General features: G+C 45.7%; 1 protein-coding gene and 4 non-coding genes across 5 annotated transcripts; all 5 read right to left on the bottom strand.

Moving 5' to 3' along the window:
• Positions 1-1963: 1963 nt before the first annotated feature.
• On the bottom strand, positions 1964-2052 carry trnay-gua (transfer RNA tyrosine (anticodon GUA)). The gene is given in 2 exon segments: positions 1964-2000; positions 2016-2052. It is a non-coding gene; the product is annotated as a tRNA-Tyr (tRNA).
• A 1354-nt stretch (positions 2053-3406) lies between these two features.
• On the bottom strand, positions 3407-3462 carry LOC148662999 (U7 small nuclear RNA). The gene has a single exon (XR_015939018.1). It is a non-coding gene; the product is annotated as a U7 small nuclear RNA (small nuclear RNA).
• Positions 3463-14130: 10668 nt separating this feature from the next.
• On the bottom strand, positions 14131-21223 carry LOC148662998 (uncharacterized). Its single transcript, XM_088631334.1, has 2 exons — positions 20594-21223; positions 14131-17415 (listed from the first exon to the last, which is right to left on the bottom strand). Exons 1-2 carry the CDS (start codon positions 20979-20981, stop codon positions 15431-15433), a joined length of 2373 nt encoding a protein of 790 aa, XP_088487460.1. The 5' UTR covers positions 20982-21223; the 3' UTR covers positions 14131-15430.
• A 4492-nt stretch (positions 21224-25715) lies between these two features.
• On the bottom strand, positions 25716-25788 carry trnag-ccc (transfer RNA glycine (anticodon CCC)). The gene has a single exon. It is a non-coding gene; the product is annotated as a tRNA-Gly (tRNA).
• A 450-nt stretch (positions 25789-26238) lies between these two features.
• Positions 26239-26310, bottom strand: trnae-uuc (transfer RNA glutamic acid (anticodon UUC)). Its single transcript has one exon. It is a non-coding gene; the product is annotated as a tRNA-Glu (tRNA).
• Between the last annotated feature and the right edge of the window lie 632 nt (positions 26311-26942).

Raw genomic sequence — 26942 nt, 5'->3', positions numbered from 1 at the left:
GGCTTGTGTGTTGCGCTAAAATTCTGCTTCATTTCGAATGCAAATAAAAACCGTTTTGTTCCGTGAAATCATACATTTGTCACATCCTTCATACTATACTTCTCTCTTGTATTAGTAAAGCATTTTGATTTAAACTGAACAATATATTGTAACGCAACAAGGGCGCATTAGGTCGGCCCCCCACCGTCGGGCGCTCGAACCCGGGACTCCCATGTCTCTCTGCAGCAACCCAGCCCGGTGAGCTGAAGAGAGATCTCCCCACATCCCACGGGCTGTGGTCCTGCTATCACAGGGAAGGGCAGTGACGTCACCTGCTCTGGTACACCGGCTCTTACACAGTGCCTGTCGGCCGTAAGCGTTACACTATGAAAGGTTTCATCTATACACTTACACATAATAAGTATACGAATAAATACTCGGAAGAAGCCGCAGCTCAGGTATTAGAGAGATTTAAAATCGGATCGGAGGATTTAGAGTCCAGACTGCAAACCAACAGCTGACACAGGTCTTTTATAGAACTGTTTTGATTTCCTCTACTTTGTCCCCGTGACGTCATTGTCCTGCTCGCAGCCGAGCCCGACACACGTCTGGTTTCTGTCGCTGGGCGCATACCCTGCGGTCCATGCGGGTCCTGATACCCCAGTACAATGACGGGGACGCTAAACTGTAAACAGGTGCCGTCCTTCGGCTGAGACGTAAAACCAAGGTCCTGACTCTCTGTGATCATTCAGGAGAATGGTGGTGGTGGCGGGGAGTCCCCATTACCTGTAAAGCGCATTGAGTGGAGTATCCAGAACAGCGCTATATAAGTGTAAGCAATAATGATTATTATTATTATGTAAAATGCAATAAAAAATAAAACAAAATATCAAACTTTGATTCAAAATAGATTAATATAAAACTGATAAAGCTAATGCTTTTTTCAGGGCTATATCTACTTTTTTTTTTTAAAAAGCGAAGTCTGTCGCGACTGAAAGTTAGAGAAGGTATACCAGCGGGTGCCTTCATATCGTGAGCGTCAGTCTCGCCCGTAGCTGCGAGAAGGTTAAAAGCGCACAAGTGATTTGTCTTTCGTCAAAGTAACTGCCGGAGCAGTAAGATGCAGAGCACAATCCAGCAGCTGTAGACGATGTTCGGGGAAGAGCTTATTCTGTTTTCAGCACAGGGAGTGAGAATGAGCTCAGTCCGGCTCCCAGCAGAATCCATCCTGGTTTGGTTACAGTGAGTCTGAGGCTCTTTGGATCGTAACGTAAAAAAAAACAATTGCTCACATCGTGTGACTTCCACGACAGGAAGGAAAGATATCACTTAAAAAAATCAGAACTGAAGATTTGGATCCGGGGCCTCATACTTATAAAATTATTAAAATAATAATTATCAAAATATCAGATTGTGTTTCTGCAAAATTTCGTGCACAGTACGCCATTTTTATCTAAAACAGTCACAACGAGGGCTTTACACGCAGTCTGGGGTATTTTCCCCTTTTATATTTTTGCCACTTTAAATCGAACCTGTTATACTCCCAGAAGTGCACAGTAGCTTGTACTTAATAAAAATGTACAATTCACCGCTGGTATAAACAGATGTGTGCCGTGTTTGCCTTTGTAAGCATTTGTTTAAAAAATAAGTTCACAATACGATAAAAACACAGAAAGCACAAACTTTATAATACAACGATACAAAATCAATACCAAATCATTATGCCAATTAAGTAACTATCCTTTGAAAACAGAGAACACCTTTATATCTACAAAAAACTTGACATTTGTATGTATTTTTGAATTACAAAGCAGACAGTGTAGTCCCTTAATTCAAAGATCAGATCTTGGCAAAAAAAAGACAATCAGACGTGGGCTGAATTCGGAACAGGAGCCTTTGCTTAGTCGATTATTGAGCTTTTGATCAATGTCTGAATAAAACAGTCGCTTTTTTAACTCTTTGATTAAATTACATGAAAAGCACCTTCCTTCGAGCCGGAATCAAACCAGCGACCTAAGGATTCCCTGTTGACTCCACTACAGTCCTCCGCTCTACCAACTGAGCTATCGAAGAGATGCGGTGGCATTGCTCTCTGGCACATACTGCCCAATGAAGTAAAATGTGAAATGGGTGATTTAAATCCCACTTCGACATCAAGTTTCCAACTCGTTTCCTTAGTCTCATTTACATTGAATTTAAGCCACGAACCAGGATTCTACTGTATAAACTTCCAGGGATATTACAAAATGTTTGATGGGGCATCAATCATTCCAGGCGGAAATTGATTCCTTTTTTTTCTCGAGGGATCATATTAAACATTTCATTAGTATCGAGAGGAAGATCACCAGTAGACACAAAACAAACAGTTTCTTTCTGTCTTTATTAGAAAGTAGCGTTTGTGCTACATAATATTTTCGTGGAAATAAAGAAGTTGTAAATTTTAAAAATTTATATTTGAATCGAAATGTGGTTTTGAGTTAAATATTAGCGTGTTCATGTAATTAGTTTGTGTTTGTCATTACTATATATATTGCCATGTTACTAGAATTTGTAACTGAAGTTTACTAGTTGTGTTTTTTATGATGATTAGACATTTGAATACAATATTGTATATAATGTATAATTTGAACTACATATTGTTCAGGTGTGAATAATTGTATATTTTAAGAATACATTTCTAAAACAAATCATTGGCTTTATTTACTAGTTTCTACACCTATAAAAATCTTTCTTTGATGTATAATAGACATCAAAGAAAGATGTCTATTATACATAAAAGATGAGCAGTGTGTGTCGTGTTCACAGCTGATAACTAGAAGATGTCTGGAAGAGGCAAAGGCGGAAAGGGACTCGGGAAAGGAGGTGCTAAGCGTCACCGTAAGGTTCTCTGCGACAACATCCAGGGAATCACCAAGCCCGCAATCCGCAGCCTGGCTCGCCATTAGGGAGTGAAGCGGATCTCCAGGCTGAACTACGAGGAGACCCGCGGGGTGCTGAAGGTGTTCCTGGAGAACGTCACCTACACAGAGCACGCCAAGCACGCCAAGAGGAAGACCGTCACTGCCATGGACGTGGTGTACGCGCTAAACCGCCAGGGCCGCACCCTGTACGGCTTCGGAGGCTAAACAGGAGCGGAGCTTCACTACCGGACCCCGACGTATAAACCCAAGTGACACAGTGACATTTGTCACTGCTGAGGTTGCTTTATGGGTCTATTTTCTATACTGTGCTGATCAATTGGAAATCAAATGGCAAAAAAGACCCGTTCCCACACCTAAGGTCAAATATTAGGAATCAAAACTGCTTGAGTGTATGGAAGCACACAGCTTTATCAAGATTTCCAAGTGCAAGATCTTTTTATTCATAAAAGACCCTATGTTGTATGAGAAATATTAATATTAATACAGAATCCTTTTTCACCAAATAAATGGGGTTCCTGACTTCAGAAAGCCTTCTAGACAAATACTAAAAGAGCAAAAATTCAATTTGGTAAATGAAATGAAAACACATACCCTACCAAACCTTGAGTACAGGCCATTCAGGATGATAATACAAAACCATTTATAATTCAACAAATAAAACCTGTCAACTGGTAATCACCACTTATCATAAAAAATAAGTAGCAATACACAGTAGGGGACTCTTGGGTGCAAGTTAAATCCATGCAAGAAGGGGTTTAGTGTTATATTTCCAAATCAGATATGCAAATGAGAGATCTGGCCCAGCCAATCTCAAAGCTCCCATGGTATGGAATGGAGCTGCTCCCCTCTTCTAGTTATTCACACTGGAGTTAGGTTACATATTAGCACATTTCATCTAACAGTTGCTCCAGAAACAAAAACGTAAACAAATGATCTGGAATGTGACCACACCTATGAGAATGTAGTTCAACAGATAACTTGTAAACCTTGTCATAAGATGTTTTTTGTTCTACAAAATATACTTTATTCTGCAAAAAAAACATCTCAAAAGGAACATCTCACACATATTAACACTCCATGTAATAAAAAACAACGGCGGAACGGAGATTGATTGTCCGTTATCAATCTTTGCGAGTGGGGGCGGATTTGCGCAATTAAGAGAGTCCCTCCAAATCTACCACTTGCTATTGTCCTTTAATCTCTGTATAGGGCCCAAAGTCCATTCCAGCGCTCCCTCGCCGTGGGGAAACCCCATTTGGCGACGTGGTGCTTCGTCCTCCTCCTGAGGTCCGCCAGGATCCTCTTCTCCAGCTCCCTCGCCCCCCACTTTATGTTGTGCCGGATGAGAGTGTTCCTCACCTTCCACAGTCCTTGTTTTGTGAGGGACAGTAGCAGCCCCCACAGGTCCTGTGTCCCCTTGTCCAGTCTGGTGGGTGCCAGCCCCCAGCAGAATGTACTGGTAACTGAGCACTGCATCCTTTCCCAGGAGTTGGATAATGTTGTCCATTCTGCCCCACACCGCCTTGGCGAAGAGGCAGCTCCAGAACACGTGCTCCTGAGTCTCCTCGACAAAACACGTGTCCCGGGGGCAATGCGGATTCCTGGTTAGCGAGTGTCTGTAGAGGACCTCTCTGGTAGCCAGTCTCTTGTGCACAGCCATCCAGTTGAGGTCCTTCAGTTGGTTGTCAAGTTCTTTGGGCTGTGTCCTTTCCCAGACTTGTCTGGGAACCTGCAGCCTTTCGTCAGCGACCAAATGCCCCCTCACCTCTTTGTACAGGGCTCTGTGGTTGGCCTCCTGCTCCACTTGACAGCGTGGGTGTAGAACTTCGGTCGCCTCTCTGCCTTGGGCCCAGTGTTTGACCACTGGACCAAGTGCCTCATCGGGACGGAGAGCCACAGCCTGACAAAGTACTGGTACTTGTGGCCAATGGGCTCCTGCAGCGCCCGACAGAGGTTGCAGTAGAAGATGCAGTCGAGTTTCAGGGGGAAATGTGGGACATCTCGAACCCCTTCCTCGACCGGCTGACACATCCGGTTTTCGAGTGATGTACTCGTACTTGCCGCCCCAGACGAGGCCGAAGATAATCCCTTGCAGCGCTCGTCTGAGTCTGGCCGGCAGCGGGTACACCACCGCCAGGTAAACCAAAGCCGGCAGGATGTCTGCTTTCAACACCATCACTTTCCCTGTGTAGGACAGCGACCGCGTTTTCCACAGACCCAGCTTCGCATTCACCTTGGCGATCCTCTCGGTCCAGTTGTTGGTCTCGTTGTCCTGGCTCTGGAAGGAAACCCCCAGTATTTTGAGGGGCTCCGTGCAGAGCTTGAGACCCTCCGGCGCTGTCGTCCTGTGCTTCCAGGGCCCGAAGAACTTCAGTTTTCTCTTTCGGCGGTTGAGTTTCGACCCCGAGGCTCTGGAGTATTGCTCCATGACCTGCAGGGCCCTCCTCAACCCCCTGTCCGACCTCAGGAACAGCGTTGTGTCGTCGGCATACTGGGAGATCTTCAGGGTTTCCCCCGCGCCTCCCGGTATCTCCCGGCCGTCGATGACAGGGTCCCGTCTCACCGTCTCTGCTAAGGGCTCTTGAAGAGGAGATGATGCCCTCCCTCATGGTGTCTCCGAGTTTCCCCCGGCGGAAGATCCACTTCCACCAGATCTGCCGCCAGGGTGTCCCAGAAGCAGGTGTAGAATTCCTTGGGGAGTCCGTCCGGCCCTGGCACCTTGCCATTCTCCATGGACAAGAGCGCCGCCTTCAGCTCCTCGGCCGCGATCAGACCCTCCAAGTCCTCCCTCACCTCCTCCGGTACTCGTGCCTTCAGCTCCTCCAGAAAAGCATCACCTGCCTCCACCTCCGTTTGCTTTTCTGAAAAGAGCTCATTGTAGAAAGCGGTGGCCGCTTCTACCTTGTCGCTCTTGTCCAGCACTTCCTCTCCATCTCCCCGTCTCAGGCCGTGGATCACCCTCTTTTTCTGACCTCCTCGGACCTGATTGAGTTTGCGGAGCCTCTCCTTCAGGTCCCGTGCCCGGGCTGAATTGAAGGCTCCTCCCCCGTTAGCCGAGCTGTACTCCTCCTCTAGTTGTCTCTGGAGTCGTGCAGCTTCCTTCCTCTCCCTGGCCGCCTTCCATCTACAGTACGTCTGCGCCAGGGTTCGGGTCCTGTCTTTCACCGACTCCCACCATTCCACCATGGAGCTGTAGCCGTCTCTCAGATCGACCCAGCTCGCGTAGTCTTTACGGAACAGTGCCTTGAAGTCGTCTTCCTCCAGTATCTCCCGGTTCAGCTTCCAGTACCCACGACCGAATGCTGGCAGGTTGGTGTTAACCACCACCGTCAAGGGCTTGTGGCTGGATTACCACTCCGGGGACACCGTCGCCGACTCCAGGGAGCAGGTCGTGTGCAGAAAGATGTAGTCCAGGCGGCTGCACACTCCCCGGGAGTTTTTCCATGTCGTTCTGGCGTCGTTAGGGCGGCACCGTCTGAAACCGTCTACCAGGGAGAACTGCTTGAGTAGCGACTCCAGCTCTGCCGAGCTAGCGTCGCTCCCCTTCTCCCGGTCGACATTGAAGTCCCCGCCAAGCACCACCTGTCTGTTGGTGGTGCAGCAGCTGGCCAGGTCAGCAAACACTTCCTTCCGGAGAGAGGGTTCCGTCGGAGCATAGACGTTAATTGCTCTCAACTTCTGCCCCCTCCAGTCGATGTCTGCGACCAGGATCCGGCCCTGCACCACCGAGAAGGAGGAAACCAGCGTCATCTCTGGGTTTCCGAGGAGGATTCCCACTCCGGAAGAGTGGACCCCTCCTACGCTCCAGCATGATTCTCCCTTCGTCCATTCCCTGGTGAATGTCAGCTGGTCGCTTTCATCCTTCAGGTGGACCTCCTGTAAGAACAAACTGAGAAAGACTTTGAGGCCAGATGATGAAAGACTCCCTGTCTTTTCATCGGGTCTCTTAGCCCTCTCACGTTAGTTGTTAGAAAGATAAGTTTCACAGTCATGATTAAACAAGTGAAAGTTGAACCTCCTCTCTTTGTGCTTACAGTGGAAAACTTGGGAGTCTACATCTGTGCACTGTTTAGCCTAGATGTAACTCCTCTCATTCGGGTCCTGGGGGGAATATGCTGGGCTCCCTCCAGGTCTCGCTGGGGACTGAAAGGTAAACATGCTGGACAGGTCCAGCCCTACCATCAGTCCCGGCTCCAGGGCGGCTTCAAAGTAATCCTCGTCTTCCTCGAGGATACTCTCCGCCACTGCTTCGGGAAGGCTTTTTTCTTCCCTTTCTCCAGGAGTTTCGGGGACCTCCAGTTGCTCCTGGGCCTTGGGGGAGGGGGGTTCCGACTTCCTGGGCTGCCTCTTCCTGTTGTCCCTGGGCCTCGGGGGAGGGGGTAACCTCTTCCTGGGCTGCCTCCTCCTGTTGTCCGTGGGACTCGGGGGAGGGGGGTTCCATTTCCTGGGCTGTCACTTCCTGTCGTCTTTGGGCCTCGGGGGGGAGGGTTTCCATTTCCTGGGCTGCCTCCTCCGGTTGTTCCTGGGCCTCGGGGGAAGAAAGTTCCGTTTCCTCTAGGACGAGGAAACGATTCTCCCTTACCACTCTTTTCTTTTGTCCTTCCGAAGTTGGATCCTCTTTCCCTTCTTGCTGGGAGTTATCCAGGGCCCTACCTCTGGTCAGCCATTTTGTCCGTCGTCCTGGCGGCCATCTTGTGGCACTGGTGCAGCTGGGGGTGTGGCCTCGGCAGTTTCGGTTCTCTGCGGGGGAGGTGTGGGTTCTTTGTTCTCACCTCTCTCCCTTTGTCTGGATTACTACTAACAAGCGCCGCCGCACGAGTTAACACACCTGCAATTGCTCTACCGTGCGGCACGCCGGGTTATTTATACTATTCGTACCTGATTCCCGTTGCTCGGTATTGAGTTCTCTACTTGTTGCTCAGCCTAGCGTTCTTACCCCTCTTTTGCCTTCCTGGAATTCTGCCTGCACCTTTTGCCTTCGGACTTCGGATCTCGTCTCGCCCCTTGGATTGTTTGCTTTCATTGCCCTGTAGCTCTCTTTTCGACTACGATTCTGTCTCACGTTTTGGATTGTTCGCCACCAGTGCCTTTACCGGATCTCGACTTACCTTCACCTTCGGACTACGACTCAGCTCCTGGATTTGCTCGGTACGTTTACTTACCTCCCTGCGACTCCTGCATCTGCATCGGATCCTTTTCACCTCTACAGAGCAGCGTTACAGGTACCCCCTGTCGGCTTCGATGTTGACTGTGATGGTCCTCTGGTTTGTCTTCCTCAAAAGACAAACCAGAGAAACCAGGGTGCTTACCTTTTTCTCTGATCATTTTCGTTGCCTTTTCATATGAGGCGTCCATGGCCATGTAGGCCTCCATGTATCTCTCTGCCTTGTTGTCTTGCAGGCAGTAGAGATCTCCGGCCACCAACTGCAGGATCCCTCTCAGGAAGGTAATGAAAAAGGATTTCGCAGTTGGCATCGTCTCTGTTTTCTTGGTCCAGTGGAACCGGATCAGTGTCTTCTTGTCTGCCATCTGGAAAGGAGAAAAAAGAAAAAAGGAGAGAAAGAGAGAGCAAAGTCCTGTGGAGAGGAGGGTTTAGCTGCTAAAGGAGCAGCGAGGGAGCCCTGGCCTTTGTCCTTGTGGGCAAAGCCCAGCTAGGTGCAGGCGCAGGAGAATAGAGAGAGAGGGAGCGGATAGTGCTTCCGAGTCTCGAGGAAGAAAGTAAGCACCACGGGCAGGCCACGAGTACCTTCTAGACCTTTGGAAAGACAAGAACTGCGGGCATGCCACTTGAACTTGATCTTAGCCAAAAGGCAGATAAAATTGGATTCCAGCTCACTGGTCATAGATGGCAGGTTGCTGTGTGCGGATGTGGAATGGGGGACCATTAACCTGCGGCTAATCAATGTGTATTGCCCTACTGACGTGGGAGGAAGGGTGGAGCTACTCAAGGCACTCTCTCCCCTATTGTTATGTAGCACAGATGTGATAGTGGGAGGGGATTTTAATTGTATCTTAGAGCACACAGACAGGCAGTCTAGCTCTCCGATAAAATTGGATTCCAGCTCACTGGCCCTGCAAAACTTAGTTCAAGACTTTAAACTCTCAGACACATATAGATGTATATATCCCACAACAGCAGGATATACATGGTCAGGGAGGAATAGCAGCTCCAGAATTGACTATTGCTTTGTCTCAGAGAGAGTGAAAGTTGTAGGGGTCACTCTTCAGCCTGTCTTCTTCTCAGATCATCAGGCTTTAGGGTGTAGAGTGGAACTCCAGGGTGGGACTGTCTTTGGCCCAGGCCTCTGGAAACTCAACACAAAGCTGCTAGAAAACGAGGGGGTAGTATCCTGCTACAAGGATAAACTATCACAGTGGCTGTCCTTGCAGTGTCTGTACGGGTCAGTAGGAGAGTGGTGGGAGGAGGTGAAGGTGAGGACAAAGGCCTTTTTCATGGCTGAGGGAAGGAAGGCTGCTGCCAGACGGAGAGGAGTGCTAGCCAGGAAACAGAGGCAGCTGCAGCGTCTCTACACGATGCTGCACAGTGGCTTCGATGTGCTCGAGGATATCACCCTTTTAAAAATGGACATCCGGAGCATAGCGGAAGAGAGTAGTCGAGGAGTGCTGCTAAGACGCAGAGTGCAGTTCTTGGAAGAAAATGAGAAGTGTACTCGCTTCTTTTTCAGGAAAGTGGTAGGCTCCAAGTCTGTCATGGAAAGTGTAGTTGATGAGGAGGGACGAGAGAGAACAGAGCCGAGTGCTATCCTCTCCTGCACCGAGGCCTTCTACTCAAGACTGTACTGCTCTACAGAGGTAAAGGATGAAGAAATTCATTTTTTTACCTCAAAGCTAGAAAACGTTTTGAGTGAAGAAGATAGGGAAGTACTTGAGAGGGATTTGAAAGTAGAAGAGCTGAGACAAGCTATGGAGAGCTTAAAGAAGGGGAAAACTCCGGGTGCTGACGGGTTCCTAAGGAATTTTATTGCACCTTTTGAGATCTGCTTCAGGATCCGCTACTGCTCCTATTCGAGGAAAGCTATAAGACAGAATTGCTGCCTGACTCCTTAAGAGAAGGCACTATCTCTCTCTTGTTTAAGAAAGGAGCAAAGAATGACTTAAAGAACTGGAGACCCCTCAGCCTGTTAGGCGTGGACACTAAGATCCTGTCCAAAGCCCTTTTCCTGCGCCTACAAAATGTAGTGGCCTCACTGGTAGGGAAAGAACAGACTTGTGGGATAGCAGGACGCCTGATGAGCGACAACCTGGCCTTGTTGAGGGATGTCTGTCTGTACTCAGAGGATCGCTCTCTCTCTCTCTGTGCATTTTAGGTGTAGACCTAGAAAAGGCCTTTGACCGCCTAAACCGGCAGTACTTAACATCGGTACTTGAGCACATGAAGTTTGGCCCCATCATGAGAAAGTGGATTAACCTGCTGTACACAGGTAGCAACAGCAGAGTCATGGTTAATGGCAATAGATCACGCCCCTTTGAAGTCTGTTCAGGGGTGAGGCAGGGCTGCCCATTATCCCCCTTGTTATTCGTTTTGGCTATGGAGCCCTTAGCCTGTGCCTTGCGCCAGGATCAGGCCATTAATGGGATACCAGTGCCTGGAAGTGGGGGAGGAGAGGTAAAGACATCTCTATACATGGATGACGTCACCCTGCTCCTCTCTGACAATGCCTCAATTAGCAGAGCTCTGCAGTGCTGTGATCGTTTCACTTTGGCTTCCTCTGCAAAAATTAACAAATCTAAGAGTGAGATATTTTTATCAGAACTGGAGGGAGCCAAAAGAAGGACATGATCTCAGGCTGCAAGAGAAGAGAATTAAGGTCCTGGGGGTGTATTTGAGAGAAGAGATGGGAACAGTAAATTGGCAGAACAAATTGCCAATCTTAAACAAAAAACTGATGCAATGGAAGGACCGAGACCTCACCATGACAGGGAAGGTGCTGGTCATCAAAGCTGAGCTCTTGCCTGTCTTGAATTTTCTGGCTTCTACCTTCCCAATCCCACACCGTGTTGCGGCGGTGCTGAGGAGATTGATGTTTCAATTTCTATGGGGTGGGAAGCAGGAAAGACTCAGAAGGGAAATAATGTACAGGTCGCTACTCTCAGGGGGGAAGTCCGTCCCAGATATTGCTACGAAGCTGCTGTGCATTTTCCTGGCCTCTGTGCTGAGAGGCTTTGCAACAGCACCTGCAGCACGTACCTGGACTTTTTTCCAGGCTCTGGGTAGGTAGGGAGGTGTTCAGAGTGTGGGGTGTCAGACCCAAGCTGGATGTCCCAGTCTCTGACACATGCCCTGCAATTTATGGGACAGTTAAAAGTTTTCTAAGATCTCACCCAATTGGCCATATTCCCCTCCAAGATGTCAGCGTCCAAAAACTGGAAGATTTCGTTGCACCCCAGAACAATAGGCAGACCCCTGTGGGCATTTTAACATCAGCCCAAACAAGGAAGTTGTGGAAACACACATCCTCTAAGTTTATGTGCAACATTCACAGAGATTTAGCCTGGAGTGTCGTCCACCAGTGCTTACCGGTATGAACTTTCTTGTACCGTAGGGGCCTCACCCCCAGCCCTCGCTGCGTTAGGGTGGGCTGCGATGAGCAGAAGACTGTGACCCATCTCCTGTGGTCCTGCTTTTTTGCTAAGACCTTCTGGGTCCAGTTTGAACACTGGTTGCAAGCTCTCTTGCCCCAATTTTCCCTGACCGCTGCTTTCGTTATATACGGCATCTCTCCTGACAAACTTCCTCCTGACATGTTTGACAGGATCTGGGCCGTGGTGAACAGTGGGAAAGACGCTCTGTGGAGAGTGAGGAACATGGGGGTGTTCAAAGGCATCGGGGTCCCAGTCAAGGCAGCAGGTAGCCTGGCCCTGTTCATCACCCGAGAGAACTATTACCTCAGAGATCTGTGGAAAGAAGGGAGGGAGGAAGCAGAAAATCTGTGGGAAATAGAGGGCATAGGTCAATATCTCAAGATGCTTGTGGTAGTGGGGGACTGCGTTCGAGCTCTCCCCCGATGTGCTTGGTCCAATATCAGATACAGAAGATTTCCGACACCACGAATCATGTGCTTGCTATAGGGTCCCAGTTTGAAAGGAATCGATGACACTACTAGTTCTATATAGTTCTATTCTATTATTTACTTATAGGTCCAGAGAACCAATTCAAGCTGGTTACACTACTCCTTCCGGACATTCATTCCCTTTTCAAAGTGGGTCTTTTTGTTGTAGTTTGCATTACTTAGGATGATTATAGAGGTTAGCCTTTATTTGGTCATGGGGGGCCTCGGTACTGTATGCTAATTCTAAAGACAGTTTCACCCATTTTCTGATTGCTAGGTTCTGTACCAGTGCAGACATGTCAAACAGTGAATGGCTGTACCTCTATTGTATCCGTGCATCCGTGCTCAATGAATGAAATCAGTAATAAGTGAATATATGTATAGTTATATGAAAAACAAGTGGTTTATTGACTGATATTCATTTACAGATTTAGAGGCAGCTTCGATATTCGTTTTACAAACAGGTTTTTTTATATGTATGAGTCACACACATGCCATAGCAACAAAACATCTCTAGAAATTAGGCTATAGATCACTTTTCTTGGAAATGTTAAATGTCCATACTTCAGGCTTTCCTCCTAAAGCCTACGGCACCAATGGCGACCTCTGCTGGCTGAGAGAGCAAGAGCTTACAGCACCTGGCATTCCCAGGCGGTTTCCCATCGAAATACTAACCAGACCTGACCCTGCTTAGCTTCCAAGATCAGATATGTTCAGGGTGATATGGCCATAAGCTAAAGCAATGGCACCTGACACGCTACTTGAAGCTGTTTGGCGGGGGTTCTGTGTCCCCTGAGGAGGACTAAAGGATCTTTCATTTGCAATTCTTTGGAAAGGAGCTTCTTTCGAAATCAATGCGTGGCTGGATGTTCGCAAATGTGCACCCTTGTGTTGGCTTGTCCTGCACTGGATAAGGACAAACAGGTATCAGCTTGTTCCCTTCTCCCACCCCTCTCTGTGTACAGTAGAGCCTCCTGTCCTGACTGGAGGACCTCATCCAGCTGTGTCTGAAGAGATACCAAAGTACCAGCTTGATCCACACCCAGGCACGTCTCTGTGTACAGTAGAGCCTCCTGTCCTGAATGGAGGAGCCTATCCAGCTGCGTCTGGAAAGAAGCCAGGGTATCAGCTTGTTCCCTCCTCCCACCCCCCTCTGTGTACAGTAGACCCTCCTGTCCTGACTTGAGGAGCTCACCCAGCTTTGCCTGGAGAGAAGCCAAGGTATTGGCTTGTTCACCTCTCCCATCCCTCTCTGTGTACAGTAGAGCTTCCTGTCCTGCTTGGAGGATCTCATCCAGCTGTGTTTGGAGAGATGCCAGGTTATCAGCTTGTTACCCCCTCCGGCCCCTCTGCGTACAGTAGAGCCTCCTTTCCTGACTGGAGGAGCTCACCCAGCTGTGTCCAGAGAGAAGCCAGGGTATCGGCTTCAACAACAGGGCTGGGCAGCTTGTTCCCTTCTCCCACCCCACTCTGTGTACAGTTGAGCCTCCTGTCCTGACTGGAGGTGCCCACCCAGCTGTGCCTGGAAAGACACCAGGGTATCAGCTTGTTCCCCTCTCCCACCCCCCTCTGTGTACAGTAGCGCCTCCTGTCCTGACGGGAGGAGCTGATCTAGCTGTGTCTGGAGAGGAGCCAGAGTATCAGCTTGTTCCACACCCCCACAGCTCTCTTTGTACAGTAGAGCCTCCTGTCCTGACTGGAGGAGCTCATCCAGCTCTGTCTGTAGAGAAGCCAGGGTATCGGCTTGTTCCACACCCCCACCTCTCTCTGTGTACAGTAGTGCCTCCTGTCCTGACTGGAGGAGCTCATCCAGCTGTGTTTGGAGAGAAGCCAGGGTATCAACTTGTTCCCCCCTCCCATCCCTCTTTGTGTACAGAAGAGGTTCCTGTCCTTACTGGAGGAGCTCACCCAGCTGTGTCTGGAGAGAAGCCAGGGTATCGTCTTAATCCACACCCCCACCCCTCTCTGTGTACAGTAGAGCCTACTGTCCTGAGTGGAGGAGCTTGAAGGCATCCTCTCACGAGGCACAAATAAATGTAGGTGTCTTGTGCATTTAACAGGACAATTATTAATTGTAGCAGTAAGTCACAAAATGATTCTTTGATGGTTATTATAAGACCGACCCAGCAGGATAACTCAGCAACGCACACACACATGGATACTAATACACGAGAATACATTTATTATTACATAAGATGTGCATATCAACATAACAGATCTTATAGTGAGGGTTAGCAGAATACAAAAGGTATATATTCAATCACAAAGAGTTACAAACCAAGAGGGACATACATTCCGTATATCATTCATTTAGACCGTTTTGTAAATGAACTTTGTTAAAACTTGTACATTAGATACTCAAAAGCAAGTATGTGACTCATAGGAATTAAATTGATATCAACTCAGGTTGAGGTAACAATTGAATTCTCGAGCTGTAATGCAGAATGTTGAATACTCATCCGCTCTGTGGGGATTCAGATCTCCCGCGGACGCAAAGAAGCAGTGGCAGGCTGTTGCTGCATGCAATCGGTGCTCTCTGGCCCTCTCTGGCTCTGCTGGTGCCAGGCAGTGCTGGTTCAACGTGAGAGAAGAAGAATAAGAGAGATTTCTGCTGCGGTGCGCTGCTGATGCTCTCTGAAGACTGGCTAGTCAGTGTTGGCTTAAACTAATGAGAGATTGCACACAGAAAAATGACTACAGATCTGAGCAAGTCACACTCTTTAGACAGGAAGAAGACCGGTTCGTTCCCGATGTAGCGCGAGTCCTGAATACTGATATTCAGCTGTCCACAGCTCCGACCGTAGTTCACTCGTTGATCAGGTGAGCGTTTGCGGTGGGTTCACGAGGCTTGCTGCTGGGCTAACCTCGGGTGGATCCTTTGGTTACGCTGGCAACCTCCGTTCTCGACTCTTAGAACAAGGAAAAGTCCTGGCACTCGGACACATTGGCCATTACGTGACTGTCTGAGCTGAGTCTGAGGATGTCCAGGAGGAGCTGGAGTTTTACCTGGAGGAACTACGGTCGCTCATTGGTTGAAAGTTCCATGGGCATTCGAGAATCATTTTGTGACTTACTGCTACAATTAACAATTGGCCCAGTAAATGCACAAGTCCCTACAGTTATTGGTGCCTCGTGAGAAGATGCCTACATTTATTGGTGCCCCGTGTGAGGATGATTAACCATGAACTCTGACCTTGGGGTTGTAAACCACTTGGGATGAGACTCTCCCTTGGAATCTCCCAGACAGTGAGGCACCAGAGATGACCATTAATTAGGGTGGCTGATGTGTCTCAGCTTTGGGAGTTGTTCCTTATCAGAACACTCTATCAGCTAGAAAAACACCTTAAATGTGAACCAAATGGAATGGCCTCTCTGTATCAAGCACCACTTGAGATGAGGGAGAGAGAGACTGGCAAGGGAGCAGCAAACTTAATTCCTGTATTTTAATAAACCCTGCCGCTACAATGGTCTCTCTCCTGTGTGAATGCGCTGGTGGGTTTTTAAGTCACTTGACCGACTAAAACTCTTCCCACACTGACTGCAGCTGAATGGTCTCTCTCCTGTGTGACTGTGCTGGTGTGATTGTAAGGAGTTTTTCCGACTAAAACTCTTCCCACACTGACTGCAGCTGAACGGTCTCTCTCCTGTGTGAATGCGCTGGTGAGTTACTAAGTTACTTGACCGACTAAAACTCTTCCCACACTGACTGCAGCTGAATGGTCTCTCTCCTGTGTGACTGTGCTGGTGTGTTTGTAAGGAGTTTTTCTGACTAAAACTCTTCCCACACTGACTGCAGCTGAATGGTCTCTCTCCTGTGTGAATGTGCTGGTGCCTTTTTAAGTGACTTGACTTACTAAAACTCTTCCCACACTGACTGCAACTGAAAGGTCTCTCTCCTGTGTGAATGTGGTGGTGGGTTTTTAAGTCCCCTGACCGACTAAAACTCTTCCCACACTGACTGCAGCTGAATGGTCTCTTTCCTGTGTGAATGTGCTGGTGGGCTATTAAGCTATTTGACTGATTAAAACTCTTCCCACACTGACTGCAGCTGAATGGTCTGTCTCCTGTGTGAATGCGCTGGTGGACTATTAAGCTACTAGACTGTCTAAAACTCTTCCCACACTGACTGCAGCTGAATGGTCTCTCTCCTGTGTGAATGCGCTGGTGGACTATTAAGCTACTTGACTGACTAAAACTCTTCCCACACTGACTGCAGCTGAATGGTCTCTTTCCCGTGTGAATGTGCTGGTGGGCTATTAAGCTACTCGACCGACTAAAACTCTTCCCACACTGACTACAGCTGAATGGTCTCTCTCCTGTGTGAATGTGCTGGTGGGTTATTAAGCTACCTGACTGTCTAAAACTCTTCCCACACTGACTGCAGCTGAATGGTCTCTCTCCTGTGTGAATGCGCTGGTGGACTATTAAGCTACTTGACTGACTAAAACTCTTCCCACACTGACTACAGCTGAACAGTCTCTTTCCTGTGTGAAAGTGCTGGTAGGGTTTTGAAGTGCTAGAATGACAGAAACGCTGCTTCTCCCTTTGCCATAATGGCAGTTTGTCCACTCCATCTGAGCAAGGCCTTGAGTGATTCTTCCTCATCCTCTGATCGTTTTGGGGTCTCTTATTCTGCAAATGCTCCATGGAATGGTCTTGCTCTGTGTGCTGAAACTGAGATTTGTTTTCTCCATTGTGTCCTTCAGTGTGCTGCTCAGAAGTGTGAATCATCTGGGACTCCATCTCCAGCTCTCTGAGACTTAAACCATCCAGTTCATTCAGTTGTTCCTCTCTTTGCCCAAGAACAGACACACTCTCCAGTTCATTAAAACTTTCAACGATTTTTTCAGTAACCAGATTATTAAACCCGTGTGTAAAGTCATCAGATGCTAAGGGATCATATGATTGTTTGAGACTGTGCAATGACAGTCTCTCCACTTGAACAGAACAAGGCCTAATTATCAAGCCCTGTAGGAGCTGCTGTTGCTCCTCCCTGTACTGACTCTCCTCTCGGTGCTGTAACTCAGTACTGTTCTCTTCACCAGGGACATCAGTCTGCTGCTCTGCAGGTTCAATCAACTTGGGATCCATATCCTGCTCTGTAAGATTTAAAACATCCAGTTCTTCACTGTGCTCTTGTACAGAGACACAGCCCAGTTCATTACAACTTTGTGTAATATTGATTGTGTCCAGATTATTCATCTTCTCTGTAAAATCATCACATACTAAGAGCCCCGGTGTCTCACTCTCAGGCTCCGTCTTCATCATGGGCACAGAGTCCAGATCCTTGACACTCTGTTTGCTGTCTGTGTGCTGCTCACTAAGTGCCTCTTTCCCTGCTGCAGCAGTGAGCTCTGTCTCCTGCATCAGACTGGAGCCCCACTCCTCCTGCTGTTCAAGGAGAGCCCTTTCCCCAGTGTCGGAGAGAACACTGGCCTCTGAGCCTGTAAACACAGGACAAGAAGACACAACCTTTATAAGAATAAACTATTTTATAGTTTTATACCTTTAGAGGTGGCTTCTCAAAGCATTTTACAGAATGCCAATTACAAAAAATACACAAAATTAGCACGATGAGAACACACAGTTAGAAGAGACAGTAGACAGTGGTCCTAAGCACAGTAGGAACAGAGGGGTACAGAACAGTTAAATAAAGTCTCTTCTGAGGAAAAAGTTTTTGAGTCTGGATTTGGAGTTTAGAGAAGGTGACTCTCTGATATCCTTGGGGAGAGAGTTCCAGAGCTTGGGGCAAAACAGGAGAAGGCCATGTCACCCATAGAGTGTAGACAGACTGGGGAACAAATAGATGAACACAATTAGAAGAGCGAAGATTGCAAGGTAGGGAGTAGGGTGATAATATCAGACCAGTATGGAGGTGCAAAACCAAGACATGGAGAGTCTTATAGGTGAGCAGGAGGATTTTTAAGTCGATATGAAACTTGACAGGAAGCCAGTGCTAGGACTCCAGGATAGGAGTAATGTGATCATTTGTACTAGACGTGGTCAGGGTTCTGGCTGCTGAATTTTGGACATACTAAAGTTTGTTCAATGTGGATTTAGAAACCCCAGAGAGTAGAGCATTACAGTAGTCCATTCAAGATTAGACAACACTTTTCAGCCACAGTTAGTGATAACATAGGGCGTAGTTGAGCAATATTTATGAGGTGAATGAAAGATGTTCTGACAACATGCTGCACATGTGGGTCGAACGTCAAATATCATCCCCAAGTTTTTCAATTTAGACTGAAGCTCAAGTACAAGACCATCTGCAGATAGAGTTACACATTGGTTGTACAAAGGTGATGGGTGGTGCCAATAAGCATGATTTCAGTCTTGTCACAGTTAAATGAAGGAAATTTTGAGTCACCCAAGTTTCTATATCGGGGATGCAAATAAATAGAATAGAGACAGCCACATCAGCGTCAGGTTTGGTATGGATGTATATCTGAGTATCATCAGCATAGTAGTGATAGCTGAGGCCATGTGATCTTAAAAGCTTTAAACTACACACACGCTTACAAGTACACTCACAATCAATTTGGGTTGTTTAAACATAGCAGAATATGTGGGTATAAGGGCATGTTCTGATTTAGCTTTGTCAGAAACCTAACTACCATGTAAAAAGTAAGACTACTGTAATAATATCACTATTACATTACATTTACATTGACACTGCACTGAGAGAGAGAGAGGTTAATACAGACACATTGACTGGACACTAAAGCACATTAACATTGCACTGAGAGAGAGAGGGGTTAATACAGACACACTGACTGGACACTACAGTACATTAACACTGCACCGAAACAGAGGTTAATACAGACATGCTGACTGGACCATACAGTAGATTAACACTGCATTGAGAAAGAGAGGGATCAATGCAGACACACTGACTGACTGGACATTCCAGTACATTAACACTGCAATCAGAGAAAGGGTTTAATACACACACACACACTGACTGGACACTCCAGTGCATTAACACTGCACTGAAAGAGGGATTAATACAGACACACTGACTGGACATAACAGTAAATTAACAGTGCACTGAGAGAGGGGTTAATAGATACATACGGACTAGACACTACAGCACATTAACACTGCACTGAGAGAGAGGGGTTAATACTGACACTGACTGGACACTACAGGACATTAACACTGCACTGAAAGAGAGAGGGGTTAATACAGACACACTGACTGGACACTACAGTACATGAACACTGCACTGAAAGAGAGAGGGGTTAATACAGACACACTGACTGGACACCACAGTACATTAACACTGCACTGAAAGAGAGAGGGGTTAATACAGACATGGACAAACTGGAACTTAGCGCATATTACCACTGCACTGAGAGAGGGGTTAATACAGACACATTGACTGCACAACACAGTACATTAACACTGCATTGAGAGAAAAGGGTTAATAGACACACACTGACTGCACATTACATTACTTTAAAACTGCACAGAGAGAGGCAGGTTAATACAGACACTGACTGGACACTGCAGGACATAAAGACTGCACTGAGAGAGAGGGGTGAATACAGACACAGTGACTGGACACTACAGTGCATTAACACTGTACTGAGAGAGAGGGGTTAATACAGACACACTGTGCACACAACAGGATATTAGTACTGCACTGAGAGGGGTTAATACAGACACACTGACTGGACATAACAGTACATTAACACTGCACTGAGAGAGAGGGGTTAATAGATACATACAGACTGGACACTACAGTTCATTAACATTGCACTGAGAGAGGGGTTAACACAGACTGACTGGACACTATAGGACATTAACACTGCAATCAAAGAAAGGTGTTAATACAGACACACTGCACACTACAGGTCATTAACACTGCACTGAGTGAGGGGTTAATACAGACACTTTCTGGACACTACACTAACACTGCATTGAGAAAGAGAGGGGTTAATATAGACACACTGGATTAATATTCAAGGACTCAATACAGACACAGACCCTGGACGACAGTAATACTTAAACCAATTAAATAATGTTTATATACACAATCATTAGTATACTTAGTAAAAATTTAGACCAATACAACGGTAATACAATATTTACAAATTTTCATGTGGATAGCTGCGTCAGCATGCGTAGGCTGCAAAGGGACAAGTAATAGGTTTATTCCATGCTGAAAAAAGAAGAGAGAAAAAACAAAACGTTTCGGCCGTGGAGCCGTGTTTTTTCTCTCTTCTTTTTTCAGCATGGAATAAACCTATTACTTGTTCATTTATAAATGTTGTTTCCTAATGACGTTGGAGTACAAATGAATTAAGTGAAAAAATTGTTGAATGTGAACTAGGTGTTTTCAGCACCGTAACCGGACAAAACAGTTCAGTTTCCAATAAAGAATCCCGCTGCTACATCACACAAGTCTTTCCCACGTCACCCTGCATCTCTCCACTATATTCTCACCACTGAGGAAAGTTTTTATGACACTTTGATAGTTTGTTAGATAACGAGAATGTTTACTCTTGCGAAATGTTTTCTTTAAAATAAAGTTTATTTAAAAAAAATCTCACCAGTGAGAAAGTTATAGACACTGGTTTTAAACACACATACTGACTACATACAAGTCACCACACTGACCTGAGAGCTGCAGTTCTGTGTCCATTTCTTCTTTTATTTCTGCAGTGACTTCACAGGGAAGCGTGTGTCCAACACGATCTGTCTGTTCCTTATCTCCTCCTGCTCCCGACTCCTTCTCGCACTGCTGCAATCTCCGCTTCAGGCTCTCGTTCTCCTTCTTAAGCTGCGCCATTTCACTCCCGACACTTTCTTCCACACACTGTGTGATTTTAAACACGGCCCGTCTCACCAGAGTTTGGGAGACGCTGCAGAGTTTGTCTTGAAACTCGTCCTCAGAGTCAGACATCATGTTTCGGAAAACTTCTGACACTTCATACACGATCGATTTGAGCAAAACCTGCATGAACGAGTCAAGCTGGGTTTGCAGATTTAACAAGCACTCCGCCATCCTTCTTCAGTCGGTCAGAAACAAAGGCTGACTTCCGAAGTTTAAACAGAACAACTTATTTTTTATTCTTCACAGATCCTGTTGTCAGGGCTGTGCTCTGTTCAAGCATAAACACAGTCGACAAGACGTTACGTATTCAGAACCTGAAGTTATTTTAAAGAAAAACAACAACTTTCTTTATCTAAAGAAAATTATTCAGTCACCCACACGTGGTTGAAGTACATGCAGGGTCGCGCAGTATAATGACGTCATTCGTTAGCGCGACCGCAGCTTCAAAACAATAGAGAAGCGGAGCTGAGAAAGAGGAGTTTCTTCAGCCGGATATAAACTTCTCTGCACCTCCTAGCGCCACCTAGTCAAGAGGAGTGAATCACCTGCGACGTTCGCCGTTCGTAACGGAACAGATGGATTTTTTTGCCCTTCCACAACCATCCCCCCCAACGAAAACTTCTCAAGTGGATTTTTTCAATTGGATTTTTATCTCCCTATGCAGGTTTTTGGTTAAAGAATAGAAGATTTCTCTTTCATATTTCACCAATTGTTAGAAATTCTCGAAAAACAAGTGGTTCCAAGAAAGGAAATAAATACTTGAATTTAACAAAATCAAGCCATATGTGGTCGTCCTTAATGATACATTCTGTATGACAAGACAGGAAGAAAGACACCTCAGGACTTCGGACACAGGATCTCCTGTTTATTGAGAAAAGGTTTAACCATCTGTCAATTTTCATGTCCAAGGAGCTCAATTTGCATTCCGTGTACAACAGCGTGTCTTCTACACCCGCCACTGAAGCACAGCACGGGCTCAGCATCTTGACATCTCCCAAACAGAGACACACAGAGACCTTTTGGTGGGATTGTGGCTCACAAGGGGAGAAGAGACAATTTCCAGAGCAGGATTTGTTACATTTGAGTATCATGAACACAAATCAGTGCCCGCTTGTATTTCTGTGTTTTTTTTTTAATTTTACAGAAAGTTTAAATGTGACTTTGAAGGCATTATAATTTTCACAACCTTGGCAAAAAATGGTTGTCCATAATTGTTGTTTATGTTTGATTAACAGACAAAATATGACAACCCCTCTACTGAGCATATACTTTATTTTCCTGATGTACAGTACGTTGATTAAACGCATACCTTAGATGTATAAATGTGGTCCGTAATTGGTCTAGAATGAAATTTTAATATACGTATATCATTATATGTCAATTACACATCTCTGATTATTCAGTATGTCCATTATACATAAATGGTTGGAGTTTTATTATACGGATACATTTAGAGGACTATTATACCTATATAGTTAAAGGTCTATTATACATCAAAGATAGGTCTCATAGGTGTAGAAACTAGTAAATCAAGCCAATGATTTGGTTTAGAAATTTATTCTGAGAATATACAATTATTCACCCCTGAAAAATATATAGTTCAAATTATGCATTTTATACAATATTGTAATAAACAAATGGCTAATCATCATAAAAAACCCAAGTATTAAACTTCAGCTACAAATTCTGGTAACATGGCAATATATATATAGTAATGACAAACACAAACTAATTCCATGAACACGCTAATATTTAACTCAAAACCACATTTTGATTCAAATATAAGTTTTAAAAATTACAACTTCTATATTTCCATGAAAATATTATTAATGTAGCACAAATGCTACTTTCTAATAAAGACAAAAAGAAACTGTTTTGTGTCTCATGGCGATCTTCCTCTCGATTCTAATGAAATGTTTAATATGATCCCTCGAGAAAAAAAGGTGTCAATATCCGCCTGGAATGATTGATGCCCCATCAAACATTTTGTAATATCTCTGGAAGCTCATACTGTAGAAACCTGATTCGTGGCTTAAATTCAAGGTAAACAAGACTAAGGAAACGAGTTGAAAACTTGATGTCGAACTGTGATTTAAATCACCCAAAACATTGGACAACATTGGGCAGTATGTGCCAGAAACAGATAGCTCAGTTGGTAGAGCAGAGGACTGTAGTGGAAATAGCGAAGCATCCTTAGGTTGCTGGTTTGACTCTGGCTTGGAGGAATGTGCTTCTTGTGTACTTCAATCAAAGAGTTGAAATAACAAATGTTTTTCACTCAGACGTTGATCAAAAGCTCAATAAACCACAAAGCAGAGGCTCTTGTTCCGAATTCAACTCCTGTCTGATTGTCTTGTTTTGGCCACAATCTGATCTTTGAATTCAGGGACTACTCTGTCTGCTTTGTAATTCAAAAGTATATACAAATGTCACGTTTTTTTTTTTTGTAGATATAAAGGTGTTCTCTGTTTTCAAAGGATAGGTACTTAATTGGCATAATGATTTGGTATTGATTTTGTATCGTTATATTATTAAATTTGTGTTTTTTGTGTTTTTAACGTATTGTGAACTTATTTTTTAAACAAATGCTTACAAAGGCAAACAAGGCCCACATCTGTTTATACCAGCGGTGAATTGTACATTTTTATTTACAAGCTACTCTGCACTTTTGGGAGTGTAACAGGTTCGATATAAAGTGGCAAAAATATAAAAGGGGAAAATACCCCGGACTGCGTGTAAAGCCCTCGTTGTGACTGTTTTTTTATTGTTAAATACGGCGTCCGGTGCACGAAATGTTGCAGAAACACAATCTGATATTTTAATAACTATTATTTTAATAATTTGATAAGTATGAGGCCCCGGATCCAAATATTCAGTTCTTATTTTTTGTAAGTGATATCTTCCCTTCCTCTCATGGATTTTGAATCAGATTTGATCCTTGTACATTACATTTTACATTGAAAAAAACGAGCATACCTAATCCACCAACGGACAGAGCAATCTTTTATGTTGCCTTCCAGAGCTTCCAGCTTGTGATGGATTTGTATGGGCGTCTTTATGATACCACTACAGCACTGGCGCAGGTGTAAAATCCACTTTCTCACGACTTTTTCAGTGTCTTCTCCTCTCACAAATGGTCCGAAGCACAGGAGCCAATATTAAAGAAAACAACAGGTGTTTAAACAGAGTATGTCCAAATGTCTGCGACAACGCATTGTCATTTTGTATAAACGCAAATGGTTCATCATTTAAAAGCCAACAACGTTCTTTTTCTCTCTGGCGCTAATAAGTTACAGAACCACACATGCGAGCTGTTGAGTGAAAGAAAATTCATATGTGCATAGGAAGGCAGAATAAAATCCAGAACTATACTGGTGATATCGATAAACAGGGCCCATGTTCACAATAAAACGTTATTGTATAAAACGTTAAGATTCATACATATATTTTTTTAATCATGCAAATTGTCTGTTAAACCATTCATGAACGATTTTTAGACAAAAAAAACACACCATTATATGAGAAAATATATTTACTATATGTGCATTTAACTTACTTTTTAAGAATTTCAATTTCAAGGTCGATGAAAATTGTTGCCCTGCTTTTTACACAAGCTTGTTATGTCTTATGTCAGAAATAAACTGCATGAAATTCGATAAAGCAACAAAAATTAAGCGCCACAAAGACTACAAACATTTGCGTTTATATTACACTGTTATCTCGAGCCTTTAAACTTACTTTAAACGCAATTTGTTTTTCTCTGTAGTTCTACGGCTTTGTCATTTAGGTGTGCTGTTTTTTTGTAAAAAAAGTCACTAAATCATACGAAACATAAAAGCTCCAATTGTAAACAATTGACCATTCATATTCCTGAATTTTAAACCTATGGAGTATTTTAAACCTTGTCTTCGTATTTGTGAATATTAGAGCTTCTTTTCAAAAGCTGTCACTATGGATTAGTGCTTAGGTTTCCTGTTTTTTTACCCAGGCGGTCCAGGTTTGGCTCTTGGTATAGGAGCGCGTCTGTGTTGCCTTCTGGATTTCAAATGACCAGCTCAGTGAAGAAAGGAGCCCGTAGATCAGCATGTACATTTGTCTGGATAGTAGAATTTTCAGAAAGTGTAGTTGGATTATAGCACGTGCCCCTGACGATGTTATTGATACGTCATATGTGCTCTTTTTTGTATAATATTTATTTTTGTTGTTCAAATAAAAAACGGTTTCTCCGTTTTCCTCTTCCTGTCGTTGTCAGCGAGTACAACAAGACAGGAAAAATGCAAGGGGGGGAAAAGGAAGCGGCTGTCAAGAGCCTTCTACCTCCTTTTGCTTTCACTTCTCTGTGTTTCTTTCCACAGCGCCGTGCACCTTTTCTTTGCTCTCGCTTTCAGAGCCTCCACACACCACACGACTCGACCTCAGGACGCGCATTGAAGTGAAAGCAGGGAGCGCTGCGATATGCACTGTGCAGATCCCGCCACTCTAAGAGGTGAGTGGGTCTGTTCGATGCACAAAGAACGCTTTGATAAGCGTCAAAGGCAAGTCATTCCGAGTTGGTCGTTTGTGTTTTCCGTTCAGACGCGAAATGCTGAAATGATCTCTCGGCTCCTCGGTTGTCATTTCTGCTCCGTAAAGGAATCACAGCACGCGTCGGCTTCCAGCACGGTGGGTCGGGACACGATGCCGGGGGTCGGAGAGAGCGATGTCTTCCTCGTTAGTATAGTGGTGATTATCCCCACCTGTCACGCGGGAGACTGGGGTACATCAGGACGCGCATTGAAGTGAAAGCAGGATGCGCTGCGACATGCACTGTGCAGATCCCGCCACACTAAGAGGTGAGTGGGTCTGTTCGATCACAGCGCTAGGCGAATCCCCAAACAGTGTGCGTGGCGACAAAAGAAGCCGGTCTGTTTCTGCCTGGTTTCAAACCAAGGACTTTTCGCATGGGAGGCGAACGTGATAACCACTACACTACGGAAACGGTGGTAAGACGTGCCCAGCGGCCCAGTGCTGAGCTTCGCCAATGCGATTCAGCTGCTTCCAGTGCCTTTATTGGAGTGCGCTGATGGACCGTGCTCTCTCCAGAGACCAGCACGCCTGTCATGGACGGAGCAGGAAAGGCGGCGCCACATTCTACAGCCCTCTCCACGCAATCGACGAAATCGGGCTACTGAAGTGGAGAAAATCGCTTCTCCAGAAAGTGCAAATATCATCTTGGAGAGTATAAATCCTATTGCCGAAGGTCAGCCCTGTCTACCAGAGTAACCCTCCCACCTCCTGCAGCGATGATCAGCTCGTCTCACACGCGAGAAGTTTCGGCTGGAAACAAGCGCCCCCTCTTCTTGCACGTTTTGCACGTTCGAGTAGTTTTAATGCGGCTCCTTCGTACACGGCGCTGATCTTTTGGAAAGCAGGAGGCAAAACTGACACGCTCCCATACCGGGAGTCGAACTCGGGCCGCCTGGGTGAAAACCAGGAATCCTAGCCGCTAGACCATATGGGAGCGCACATCCCCGCTGTTCCCGGCATCATGCAAGCAAACTACATAAATATGAGAAAACACGCAATAGAGTTGTCACTCAGAGTGTCAAAGGGTCGATGTATACTGGGGCTCAGTTGAAATGCAACATCAGGACTTTCCCGAATTATGTTACACGAAGAGAGCACAGCCCTTTCCGCCCTGCCGCGTGTGTCTCGGTAACTCGCTGTGATCGTATAGTGGTCAGTACTTTGCGTTGTGGCCGCAACAACCCCGGTTAGAATCTGGGTCACGGCAGAATAGGGGCTTCTGCTTTTACTACTTGCACGAATGAAGGCAAAAAAAAGTAAATCGATGTGAACGAACGGCGCTTTACAGAGGAGTACTGCCTGACTGGATCGTTGATGAACAACAGAGGCCTCTCCGACCTCTTCTCGGTTTTCTTCAATGACTTACTAAGGATCTTCTTCACATTCGCCCATGCAGGGGAAGCCAGTTACACCAAAGCAAACGCAGGAAAGTGCAATTCAAGCAGAGACCAGGAGGGACTTGTTTACACCGAGAGTGGGCGGAGAATGGAACAATGCGCCCAGCCCTGTTGCTGGAGCCGATTCTTGATGAGATCTTGGGCTCACTAAGAAGCCCCCGCTGGATGC

This window comes from Lepisosteus platostomus, chromosome 5, assembly GCF_059453375.1.
Source record: "Lepisosteus platostomus isolate fLepPlt1 chromosome 5, fLepPlt1.hap1, whole genome shotgun sequence".
NCBI classification, from domain to species: domain Eukaryota; kingdom Metazoa; phylum Chordata; class Actinopteri; order Semionotiformes; family Lepisosteidae; genus Lepisosteus; species Lepisosteus platostomus.
This window is presented reverse-complemented; position numbering and strand designations above follow the sequence as displayed.